The following is a 12,485-nucleotide window of genomic DNA, read 5'->3' as shown; positions in this document are numbered from 1 at the left end:
GAAGGGCCCAGACAAGAACCTGCAGTGGTCTGAGGATTCTGCTCCTCTGAATCACTTTCACAGGACAGCCTGCTGTCCTTTTGTCCCTTCTTGCTTGTTCTGTGTGGCAAACAGTCCTCTTGGCTGGCTTGGGGCAGAGCAGCCTATCCAGCTGAGTTCCCCGATACACAGGAGGGCAGGCGCAGCTGGGACAACCAGGCAAAGCAGGCCCGTCAGAACTGTGCAGGGACTTGGGCTGCCACCCAGACTATTTCTATCTTGGATGGAAGGCAGGATCACTTTCTGAGACAAGCTCGACTTGGCTTTGGCTCTGGGCTCTACAGGCAGCTTGCCAGGGCATGCTGTTCTGATCAGGCAGGGCACTGGGTCCTGAGGAAATCCGCTAGCAAGGCCGAGTCACAAGCTAAGTGAACTCTGCTTATCTGGAACAAGCAAGAGCTGGCGAGCTGACTGCCTGCCTGCATGGCAGTGGGGAATTTTTGGAATGCAAGTGACTTATGCTTCACTTATAAGCAAGCAGAAAAATAAGGCACCGTGGAAGAGTTCCTGGGAGGTAGCAAAAAAAGTGGAGGGCTTTGTTTTAAACTGGAAAAGCAACTTGTTAATAAACCAGCTTTGTAGGGGAAGAAAAGGTTGAGCCACATAGGCTGACCCCTTAAAACCCCCAGCATATTCCTGGGCATGGTGGTACACACCTATAATCCCTGTGACTTGGCAGGCAGAGAAAGGAGGACCACAAGTTCAAAGCCAGCCTGGTCAGTTTAGCAAGACATTGTCACAAACATTTTTTTTTTTTTAAAGGGCTGGGAGTGTAGCTCAGTGGTAGAGCGTCCCCTCAGTTAAATCCTTGGTACCACAATAATTGAGTGAGTGATGGTATTATATAACTCCTAGGGAGGCTGTGGGCGTCTGGCAAGCTGGTGTGTGTAGAATGCCTGTGGCTGAGCCTGCCCTAAAGGGTACATTCTGCATAAATGGAAGCAGTGTTATTGAAACAGGAAACTGCGCTTAGGTCTGGGAGCCATGGTGAGCCAGCCCAAGCACAAAGGTAAAGGTGAAGAGATGACCTGGAGGAAGGTCCTGAGGCAGGAAACAGTGAGTGCTTTGAAGCTATGGGCGTTGGAGTGAAGGCAGGGTGTGTATTAGCTGGCTTGAGCCTGGTGAGGGGAACCCCCAAGGTCACCTTTGAAAAGCGTATATTTCTGGACTGGGGTTGTGGCTCAGCCTAGAGCGCTGGCCTAGTAAGTGCGAGGCCCTGGATTCAGTCCTCAGCACCACATAAAAATAAATAAAAAGAAAGAAACGTATTGTGTCCGACAAGAACTAAAAAATAAATATTAAAAAAAAGAAAAGTGTATATCTCTCTTAGATTGTAGAGACCGAAGTCAACTTTGCTGCCAAAGGCTTCTGTGTTTCTGACTGTGAAAAGTGCTCCTTCTTAGAAATGAGAGACCAGGACTGGCATTGGTGTCATGTTTGCTTCCTTTCACGGACCACTGGGAATCAGGAATCTGAATGAAGTTAACCTCTGCCCTCCTTAAGGCCTGGAGAAGTCTCCTGTGCCCTCACGAAACTTGTCTGCTTGGGCTGCTCTGGGGTATTGGCCCAGCAGATGTGCCAGCAGGCTTTTTGTTGGTAGCTCTCAGCGTGGTGGTACCAGCTCCTGTCATTCATACCGGCATCACTGGGCCACTGGCCTTGTGTGGGTGTGCTGGCAAAGTCACACTTCAGAACCCAGAGGACTCCTTGTGTTCGGGCAGGAGGGGCTTCCTGGCTATCCTGGCTAGGAGCAGTCATTCCTGTTCTACAGAGTGTAGGCTGCTTACCTCAGTTTTGAGTCACACTCCTCTCCCTTCCAGATTGGGCAGAGTGTCATCTCCAGGCTGGCCTGAATTTCACTTTGCCAATCTAGTCTCCTTCTTTTTCTTTCAACAATTTTGGGAAATCAGACCTGTGGCCTCACGCTTGCTAGCTAATCACTCTACCACTAAGAACAGGCTCAGCCCTTTTTAAATTTTATATTGAAACAGGGTCTCACCAAGTTGCTGAGTCTGGCCTCAAACTTGCTATTGTCCTGCCTCAACCTTCCAAATAGCTTGGGTTAAGGTGTATGCCGCTCGCCCAGATGCAGTGTGGTTTCTTAAACACCATGCTGAGGTGTATGTTCTCTTGAAAGTCAAGGAAACATAGAGCCCTGGTGTTTGGCTCAGAACAGGGTCCAGAAGCCCTGCTTTGCAGTTAATGCCAGGATCAAGCAGATGCCAGAGCCATATGATGCCCCAGACCTGGTGCGAGGTTTTCGTTGCTTCCCCTCCAGATCTTTCTTCCTTTCCTTCTCAGCCCTGAGATTCTGACATGGTTGTATAGACGTACAATGACATTAGGAATGCATAAAGCCACAGTGCCTGCTTGTGGGGCTAGCACCCAATCAAGCAGTCATAATAGCATATTAATGGCAACCTGTCATGGGGAGAAGGCCTGGCCCTGGCAGAAGCAGGTCTTATAGCATGAGGGGAAGACAGCTGACAATCCATCATGGGAGGGGCCGAGGGGCCTTAGTGTTCCAGCAAGAGAAAAGCCAGAGAGACATTCCAGGCACATCAGAGCAGGAAGGCAGCAGGGAGACCTGTTGGGGACTGTTAGAGTAGGACCTCCAGCAGGCCTTCGTCGGAGGAAAAAAGCAGGAACCTGCCGGCGAGAAGACCTTGGTCTTTCCCGGCTTCATTTGCTCACCTCACAGCTCACAGATGAGCAGAAAGAACAGAGTGTGGGTGAGCAGGTGCAGGCCTCCCACTGGATAAGGCAGGAGGACTGGAAAGTAGCGGATCTGGCCTTTAGGGGCTGCCTCCTGCCTGGACTTTTTAAGGGTTAAGGCAGGGGGGAGCAGGTGTTGGAGGGAGCAGTATAGCACTGAGACCCTGGCTTGCATTAGCACTACCGTTGACCCAACTGTGACCTTGGGCAAAAGGCTTGGCCTTTCTGAACCTCCTTTTGCTGTTGAGAATAAAAATATTCACCTCAAGGAATTATTGGGAGGATTCACTGTGCAATTCTAGTGAAGAGCTTAGTACACTGCATAGTAAGGCCACATCCAAAAGTGAACTCTTGTTAATTTGCTATTTTAGTATTCTCAGTTATCTTTTCAGTGTATCAGCCATTTGTGATACTGATTGCTTTGATTTGTGTAATCTCACAGTTTATAGCTTCTCAACAAACTCAATAATGATACCTTTACCTGATTTTTGGTGAGGATCCCAAGCTTTGGAGAGGTGAAGTAGTTTATTCTCAGCCACCCAGGTTAGCTATAAGGCAGAGCCAGGATCTGAACTGAAGTCACCTTGGCGTCAAAACCCATGCATGTTTTTAAATATATTTCTGCAGACTGGCTTATTTGGGCCGAGGTTTCAGAACCTAGACCATGCCTACAGGGAGCACTACTGTTGAGGCTTTCTATGAGTATAGGCAAAAAAGACAAATAATGGCAGGCTTTGTGCTGTGGACTTTGTATTGGTCATCTTATTTCTTCCATCAAATGGTCAGCTGAGTGAAAATCAGACTCAGAATTTGAATTCAGGCCTTGAGCCAGGCGTAATGGCACACACCTATAATCCCAGCAATTTGGGAGACTGAGGAAGGAGGATCACAAGTTCAAGACCAGCCTCAGCAATTTAGTGAGACTCTGTCTCACGATTTTAAAAAATCAATATAAAAAGGGTTGGGTGTGTGGTTCCTTGGTTAAGCGCCCCGGGGTTCAATCCCCAGCCCCCAAAAGAAAACATAAGGGCTAGAGCTCAGCGGTAGAGTGCTCGCCTGGCACGCATGAGGCACTGGGTTTCTCTATCCTCAGCATCACATAAAAATAAGATAAAGATATTGTGTCCACCTACAACTAAAAAAAATACATATTAAGAAAAAGAAAACTGTTCATGCCCTTGCCCACCTGCTGTCACTAGATCATTAGGCCAATAGCTGCTCTGTGAGCAAGGAGCCAAGATCTCATTAAGTACATACCAGCCCCTGGACTGGCAACTGTTACTGCTTGTGTACAGAAAGGGAAATGCAGGCACACCTGCTTTTGACCTCACCTGCCCCCTTACCCTTTCATCTTACATTGAGGTGAGGGGGCAGTGCTGCAGCAAGGTCCTCAGAAGGACCTAAAGAAAGGCTTATTGGTGCTCCCAGAGGCCAGTCCTCTGAAAGACAGTCTGAAGTGCTGCTAGGGGAGTGAGTTTCTGCCTCTTCCTGAGCTCTCAGCACCCTCAGGCCTTGAGGATCTGCTGGCCTTAGCCTTAGCGGCTAAGAAAAAAGAATGGTTTATTTCAGACTCAGCCTCCAGAAAAGTCCATTAGTGTTGCCTTCAGTCAGTCCTGGGGTGCTAGAAGAGTTTGTCTTGGAGGAAGTATTGATTTGCTGCTAGAAAGGACACTTCAGCAGAACCAAGTCCTGGTGTAAAGGAGCATCAGTGAGGCCTGTCGCAGTCAACTGCAGAAGGACCTCTGGCCACAAAGACTGGCATGGGATCCAGGAGTAAAAACTCATTCAGATATTTCAGAAAGTCAGGCCCATCCGGGGCCAAGGAGGTGATGCTCCCCCCTTGGTTTCCAGGCTCCTGTGAGGCACCCATCCTGCCAAGTGCTGCTGGCCTCTCTCAGGAGCCAGGGCAGCCAAAGGCCAAAACACACCAATTCTGTGGCTAGGGCTATAGCTCAGGGGTAGAGCATTTCACTGGCACATGTGAGGCACTGGGTCAGTCCTCAGAACCACATAAAAATAAATAAAATAAAGGTATTGTGTCCATCTGCAACTAAAAAAGTATTTAAAAAAAATATGCCATGGGGAGGGCCTCAGTGCTGGAACTGGGCATCCATCGAAGCCTTTTTGTTGTTGTTGCTGTTGCTTTTGGTTGGGTTTTGTTGTTGTTGTTGTTGTTTTAGGGGGTGGGTACCAGGGATTGAGCTCAGGGGTACTCAACCACTGAGTCACATCCCCAGCCCTTTTTTTGTATTTTCTTTAGAGACAGGGTCTTACTGAGTTGCTTAGCACCTGGCCATTGCTGCGGCTAGCTTTGAACTGGCAATCCTCCTGTCTCGGCCTCCTGAGCTGCTGGGATTACAGGCGTGCACCACTGCACCCGGCCATCTAAGCCTTTTGTGAGGTCACCGAAGTAATTTTAAGACCAAGTCTGATAGCTCTGTAAAAGACTTATCTGACTTGTGTGTTGCTAAGCGTGTATTTATTGAGAGCTTGTTTGGAGATTCTAGCAGGGGAGCACAGCTACTTGAATACCCTTGACTGAAGACCTCTGTCAGAGAAGGTTGCCGTCTTCAGAGCTCGCAGCTTTGGGAGGGATACACATGGAGTGGTGAGGGAGGAAATGGACACACGCCTAGCCAGCCAGATTGGCCGAATGAACCCTGGCAATCAGTGGAGTGACAGATGTTGCAGATATTTATTGAAAGACAGAATAGACCTTTTTGCTTTTATCTACTACTTTTTAAATTTTTTATGAAAGTCATACGTGACTGTGGTTAAAAGATTAAGTGATACCTAAGAAACTTGCTTAGATGTAAAAAGCAGCAGCTTTAATACTTCTTAGAAATGTCCTAAAGTATCTGATATCCATTTGTATTGCCCCTGGGTTTTATTGACTCATGGAATTTAGGAGTCAGAGAGACCTTAGAAACCTGGCTACCTTCTAGAGTGGCAGGTCCCGACTGGCCAGCAGCTGCAACAACACCAAGGATAGTGTTAAAAATGCAGATGTTTGGGCTTCACTCGAAACTGATGGAATCTGGGACTCTAGAGCCTTACTGTAACAGGCCCCCAGCTGCTTCTGATGCATGCTTAATTTTGAGACCTAGTGACATAAAATGAAATAGAAGACTGCAGGCTCTATAAAGTTCAGATCATATCTTGTCTGACCTTGTGCATGGTACTTCATTCACTCTTAGCCTCAGCATTCCCATCTCACCATGGGAGTAGTTGGAACCTCTCTTATAGGGCATGGTGAAAGTTGGCATAGTATGCATTCAGTGCATGGTTTCTGATGGCGAGTCTTGTTAGCAGCTGTCTTCTGAGCTAGACACCAGCATCCCGGTCAGATGGTTATGCAGTGCAGCGGGTCAAAAGCTCTGGCTTATTCTAATAAATGACATCTGTAGCTATTAATAGTTATCTTTATATTGGGAGAATATTTGTCATTCTGTAATTTCTATTCTACTCGTTAACTCTGTTCCGTTGAGCCACTGAAACAAGACTATTCTACATGGCAGTCATTCAGATATTTGAAAATAGAAAGAGAGAGAATTTTTTAATATTTATTTTTCAGTTTTGGGGGGACACAACATCTTTGTTTGTATGTGGTGCTGAGGATCGAACCTGGGCCGCACGCATGTCAGGCGAGCGCGCTACCGTTTGAGCCACATCCCCAGCCCAGATATTTGAAAATAGTGACCTTGCCCATTCTGAACTTTTTCTTGTTCTAGTCCCGAAGATTAACTTAAACATAGAAGACACTGGAAACCAGTAAAAAAAAGTTTTTTAAAAACAGAAAAGAGGGCTGGGTTTGTGGCTCAGTGGTAGAGCGCTTGCTTGCCTAGCACATGAGTCACTGGGTTCGATCCTTAGCACCACATAAAAAATATATTGTGTCCATCTACAGTTAAAAAATAAAATGTTTTTAAAAGTTAAAAAATAAAATAAAGAAAGGAAAAAGGCCTGTAGATGGGGCTGCACTTTAGTGAAATGAGGAGTGCGTCTGTGGTGAGTCCTCGTGGGGAGGGATGCCTCTGAAATTAAGGTTGATGCTTTCTCGGATGGATTGAGAGTCTGGACTAGGCGTCGTGTGTGCATGTCACTATTAGTAAGAAATCTGCTCCAAGCCTCTTGTTCTTCTCCTGCTCTGGTCTCGGGCCCCTTGGCACACTGCCCTGCTCTGTCCAGCATCCTGGTTCTCACCTGTGTGCCTGCCCTGTACACACTTGAGCCTTCATGGTATTCACGTTCTACTCGCAGTTTTGTTTTGTTTTTGTTTTAATTGATGTCTAATTAGTAGTTGTGATATATTATACTAGCCAAGCTAATGATACCTTTCCTAAATTATGCTGTAGTGTTGAATGTGATAGTAGCAGAATTGCTATTTTAAAATGAGATTTTATAAAATAAACAAACACCCAGATTACAGGAAATACTAAGTTGATGATTAATGCAATGGGGCTGCTGCTCTTGTGCTTTTAAATGCTTGCATTTTTGTGAGATCCATCTACTGAGATGTCAGCAGGCCCACACCTCTGATCATTGCCAGATAGCTAATTTGCTGTTTGTCTTCTGCCTTCTGATGCTGAAGTAGGTGGCGTTAGGAGAACTTGCAGAGGGATTCCTGTCCATGTGAAGGGTCGAGGTTGCCCAAAGACGTGAGTGGCCCAAGACTGTCAGATCTGTAGTGCAGGGAGTGCCCTTCCACTGGGATTTGGGAATGGTGACATTGCTACACCATCAGAGACATTTTAAGCTCCTGCCATTTGTGCCTTTTTTTCCTGTCCCCCAAATTAGGGAGGGTTGATATTCAGGGAAAGGGAAGAGAACTTAGAACATAGTTTTTGTTTGTTTTCAAATGCAGGAGTGAAAACTACTACTGCTACTGATGGGGCTGGCCCAGAATGTGGTAATTCTGTGTAAACCTAAGATGTGAAATGGGGAGGAAGTTTAAAATGCGTCTGCGGGTAGTTTTAAAAAGCCACTGAGGAAATAGTCTATGGTAAAATAACAGATTCAAGGGATGGGAAATGGGGGCCTGCTGACAGTAGGAAACATACTGTCTCAAGAGCCATGCAGAATGCTCAGGGCCCCTGGGCTTTTTTGCTCAAGTATGGTACTTTTGGGGAGACTATGGCCTGGACCCTAGCCTGGTGGGGTGTAGTGAGGCAGCATGCGCCTCAGCAGCATGCGCCTCAGCCAGTTGGCTTCTGGAGCAGTGTGAAGACAGGAGTGTGGCAGAAGCCCTGGTCTCTGTCAGCCTCCCTGGGGGCCAGGATTTCACCCTTCTTTCAGAATTTGGGCTGTTCTCAAGCTGTATTCTCTCCCCAACAAGTATCTCCTCCCAGGAGGTGTGGAGGACTAAGTGGCGTCATGACACGAGTAAACAAGTGAATGGCGGGTACAGGAGTGTTTTGCTCAGCACACAGCACGGCACGGGCCCTGCTCAGGTTGGGAGAACACAGCCACAGCTGCTCCTGTGTAGATGGGTGCTGCACTCACACGGCAGAGTGTCCTTGGAGCTCATCCATCAGCCCCCTTTTCTCTGAGGTGAAAGGCCTGTCTGCACTTAGCAGTGTTAAAGCCAGAATAGCTTCTGCACCAGTGCCCTCCAGAGGTCACCTGCTGCCAGTCTGGGACCCAGACTTTTATCTTACCTGATGGCAATCATTATAGTGGCAACTGACATCGAGACACTGGGCCCTCAGGAGCCTAAAACTGACTTCAGGACCTGGTCCTCCCATCGGTGTCCTTTCAGCAAGCCAGCATGGTCTTCACAAGGGACCTAGAGTTTCTTCCTTGTTTTTCACAGTGATGTTGCTCTTCTTTAGATTTGTGACCTTAGTATGAACAGCAGACTTTACTTCCTTGGACAGGGAAAATGGACTCAGTAGAGAATGCTCAGAATCCACTCCAGGCTGAACAGTGTGTCCTCTGGGGGCAGGGTGGGGTTAGGGATGAATCTTTCACTTGATATTTTTATATTCAGTGTCATTTAAGTAATTGATTTTTACTATTGACTTTTTCCTTACAATGTGTACCAGATCAGTTACACAGAATTAAAACATTAAAATATATATATATATATATACGAAGGAAAAAAACAGACTGCCTGGTATAAGAATAGGCAAAGTCATCCTAAGTGGAAAACACCATCAAAAAATGACTAATTTGGGCTGGGGTTTTGGCTCAGTGGCAGAGTGCTCGCCTAACGTGTGAGGCCCTGGGTTCGATCCTCAGCACCACATAAAAATAAAATAAATGTATTGTGTCCAACTACAACTCAAAAATAAAATTTAAAAAAAAAAAACTAATTTTGGCCAGGCGCAGTGTGCATGCCTGTAATCCCAGCACCTCGGGAGGCAGAGGCAAGAAGATTACAAGTTCAAAGCCAGTCTCAGCAATTTAGTGAGGCGCTAAGCAACTCAGTGAGACCCTGTCTCTGAATAAAATTTAAAATAGGGCTGGGGATGTGGCTCAATAGTTGAGTGCCCCTGGGTTCAATCCCTAGTACCCAACCCCCTCAAAAAAGACTAATCTTAAAAACTTAAATTTTTTTTTAATTATGTACTTCTTAAAATTTAACAAAATTAGAGCCAGGCATAGTAGCACATACCTGTAATCCCAGCAACTCAGGAGTTCAAGTCAAGTTCAATCTCATCAATTTAGCAAGACTCTGTCTCAAAATAAAAAGGGCCAGCTCTCGGGCTGGAATTGAGGGTCAGAGGTAGAGTACTCTCCTAGCACGTGCGAGGCCCTGGGTTGAATCCTTAGTACCACATATAAATAAAATTAAGATACTATGTTCAACTATAACTAAAAAACAAATATTAAAAAAAAAAAAGTTGGGGTTGGACTGGGGATGTGGCTCAAGCTGTAACACGCTCGCCTGGCATGCGTGGGGCACTGAGTTCGATCCTCAGCACCACATAAAAATAAAGATGTTGTGTCCACTAAAAACTGAAAAATAAATATTAAAAATTCTCTCTCTTTCTCTCTCTTCTCTCTATTTAAAAAAAAAAAAAAAAAAGTGGGGGCAGCTCTGACTCAGTGTCAGGGCATCTCTGGGTTCAATCCCCAGAACCCAAATAACAATAATTAAAAAAAAAAAAAAAAAAACAGTTACTTGGTATTCAAAGAGTTTTTGCTGGTACAAAATAAGAAGCATTTCATTAGGAAAATTAACAAGAACATAAATAGCAAATTCACATAGTAAGGAATGCATCTTTCCAAGATTCTATAATCTTACACATCGAGAAACAATTGTGGGGGCCATGAGTGTAGCTTATACTTCAGCATTTTCAGAATCATGTTATATGGCATTCTTTTTGTTTTGTGTTTTGTTTTTGCATTGTTAGGGTTCAAACCCAGGGCCTTGAGCATGCTAGGCAGGTGCCCTACCACTGAGCCATACTCCCAGCCCCTAAGGATCCTGTTGTAAAAGTATAACATTTATTGATAAAAGTAAGTTCACAGACAGGGTGCAGTGTCACACACCTGTAATCCCAACTACTCAGGAGGCTGAGGCAGAAAGATTGAAAGTTTGAGGCCAGCCTTGAGCAATTGAGTGAGACCTTTAGTAACATAGCAAGATGCCATCTCAATATAAAAACTTAGAAGGGCTGGGGAGATAACTGAGCAGTGAGTAGCACACCCCTGGGTTCAATTCCCAGTACTGAAAAAATAAAAGTTCACAGTATACTTTGTAAGTGAAAACAGTGGATTAAAATATATTATAATATTCATTTTAAAAATGAAAAATTCAAGACTATACATCAAAATAAAAATTGCCTTCAGCTACTTCTGTTATTTTAAATATACTTGTATTCTGTTTTTACCAAAAAAACAAATATTTTACTTAATGAATTGATTAAAGTATTGGGGATTGAACCCAGGGGCTGTTTACCACAGAGCTCTATCCCAGCTTTTTTTATTTCTTATTTTGAGACAGAGTCTCACTAAGTTGGTCAGGCTGTTCTTAACTTATGATCTTCCTGCTTTAGCCTCCAAGTGTCTGAAATTACAGGTGTGCATAAAACTGAAAAAGAAAATGTGGGGCACGTGGGTTGAAGCATGTAGGAAAATCAAATGAGGGCTGGGGATATAGCTCAGTTGGTAGAGTGCTTGCCTCACATATGCACAAGGCCCTGGGTTCAATCCCTAGCACCACAAAAAAAAAAAAAAAAAAGAAGAATCAAATGAAAAAAAAAAACATGCTTCACCCTGTTCCTCCTGACATGCTCATAGACCCCTGCTTGTTCATGTCTCCTCAGGTCTGAGCACTGAAGGCATCTACCGGGTCAGTGGGAACAAGTCAGAGATGGAGAGTCTGCAGAGACAGTTCGATCAAGGTAAGTCACAGCTGGACTGCCAGTGGGGCCTGGGCCTCCAGGCACTCCTGCCACCCATCTACCCAAAGCCAGCCAAGAAGTGCTGGCTCAGGGACCGAGAAAAAGACCCCACGGGGACCAGACCTGTCAGCAAACCAAAGCACACCCCTGCCCAGCTGAGCCAGGCTAGCCACCCTCATCACCATCCACAGACACTGTTCAGGTTGCTCGTTTCTCCTGAAGAGAGAGCCTTGCCTCCCTTGGCTGGGCAGGGTGATCACGGCAGGTGGAGATGAGGCTGTGAGCCTCAACCACAGCTGCCTTCACAAAGGCCCTGTGTGAGGGAATGCAGAGATGTTTTAGGATGAGCTGAGCCTTAGGCCCAGACTCCCAAAGTAGAACTCTCAAGAGTCATACTAGCTCTTGGCGAGACCTAGGACACACTGGTACAGTCATCCATTGCTTCTGAAAAATGCATCCTTCAGTCTCCCTGTTGCTTCTGCCTAGCCTCACTGTCTGACTTCCTTTCAGACCACAACCTGGACTTGGCAGAGAAAGACTTCACGGTGAACACTGTGGCGGGCGCCATGAAGAGCTTCTTCTCAGAACTGCCAGACCCCCTGGTCCCCTACAATATGCAGATCGACTTGGTGGAGGCGCACAGTGAGTACGGCACCACGTGTGGCCCTGGGGCTAGGGCACGCAGACCCTATGGGCAGAGTGCAGGGAGCAGCGCTGTAGGGGCGGTCCTGCCTTCAGAATGGACACTCTGGTTTTTGGAGCTGAGTTTTGAAGGACAGAAGGAAAGGAAAGATACCACTAGAGGGACCTCAGATTGGTCCCTTCCTCTGTAAACCATAGGTGCTCATGTGAGTGTTGTACCAAGAGAGCTGCAGATTCCCCCAAAACTGTTAAGTGCATGGTTTTGTTACTTGACTTGGACTGAATCCCTGCTCCTTTGCTTGTGGCCGACTTAACCCTACCTGTGCCTTAGTTTGGTCCTGCTGTTCCTGCCCCTACGGCTGGTGAAGTGAGATGTGGAGATGCCTGGAGGCAAGGATGTGAAAAGCCCTGTCTTGATTTCCTTTCCCCTTTGCTCCTCTTCTCCTGCCTCTCAGGTCACGAAGTTAACATGGTCTGGAGCCATACAGCCTCTTAGGAAGACCCTTTTAGAGGAAAAGGGTCACCTTCAGTGGCCCCGGCCAGAGCCTCACTTGGCACTGCAGCACACGAGCACCTGTGTTTTTGTTTGGTTGGTTGGCTTTGTGTTTCATGGTATGTGGGGATTGAACTCGGGGGTGCTCTACCACTGAGCTACACTCCCTAGCCCTTTATTTTTTGAGACGGAGTCTCATTGAGTTGTGAAGCCTGGACTTGAATTTTCTGTTTTCCTGCCTCAAC

At 46.2% G+C, this 12,485-nt stretch overlaps 1 protein-coding gene across 2 annotated transcripts in view; it reads left to right on the top strand.

Annotated features, from left to right (window-relative positions):
• The window catches only part of Arhgap35 (Rho GTPase activating protein 35), a 119,971-nt gene that overhangs the window by 96,910 nt on the left and 10,576 nt on the right, over positions 1–12,485 (top strand). For both annotated transcript variants that reach the window (XM_071605091.1, XM_071605092.1), the window contains exons 4-5: positions 11,028–11,105; positions 11,616–11,747. In XM_071605091.1, coding sequence (XP_071461192.1) covers positions 11,028–11,105; positions 11,616–11,747 — 210 coding nt within the window. The remainder of the gene's footprint in view (positions 1–11,027; positions 11,106–11,615; positions 11,748–12,485) is intronic.

Source organism: Marmota flaviventris, chromosome 18 (genome assembly GCF_047511675.1).
Source record: "Marmota flaviventris isolate mMarFla1 chromosome 18, mMarFla1.hap1, whole genome shotgun sequence".
NCBI lineage: Eukaryota > Metazoa > Chordata > Mammalia > Rodentia > Sciuridae > Marmota > Marmota flaviventris.
This window is presented reverse-complemented; position numbering and strand designations above follow the sequence as displayed.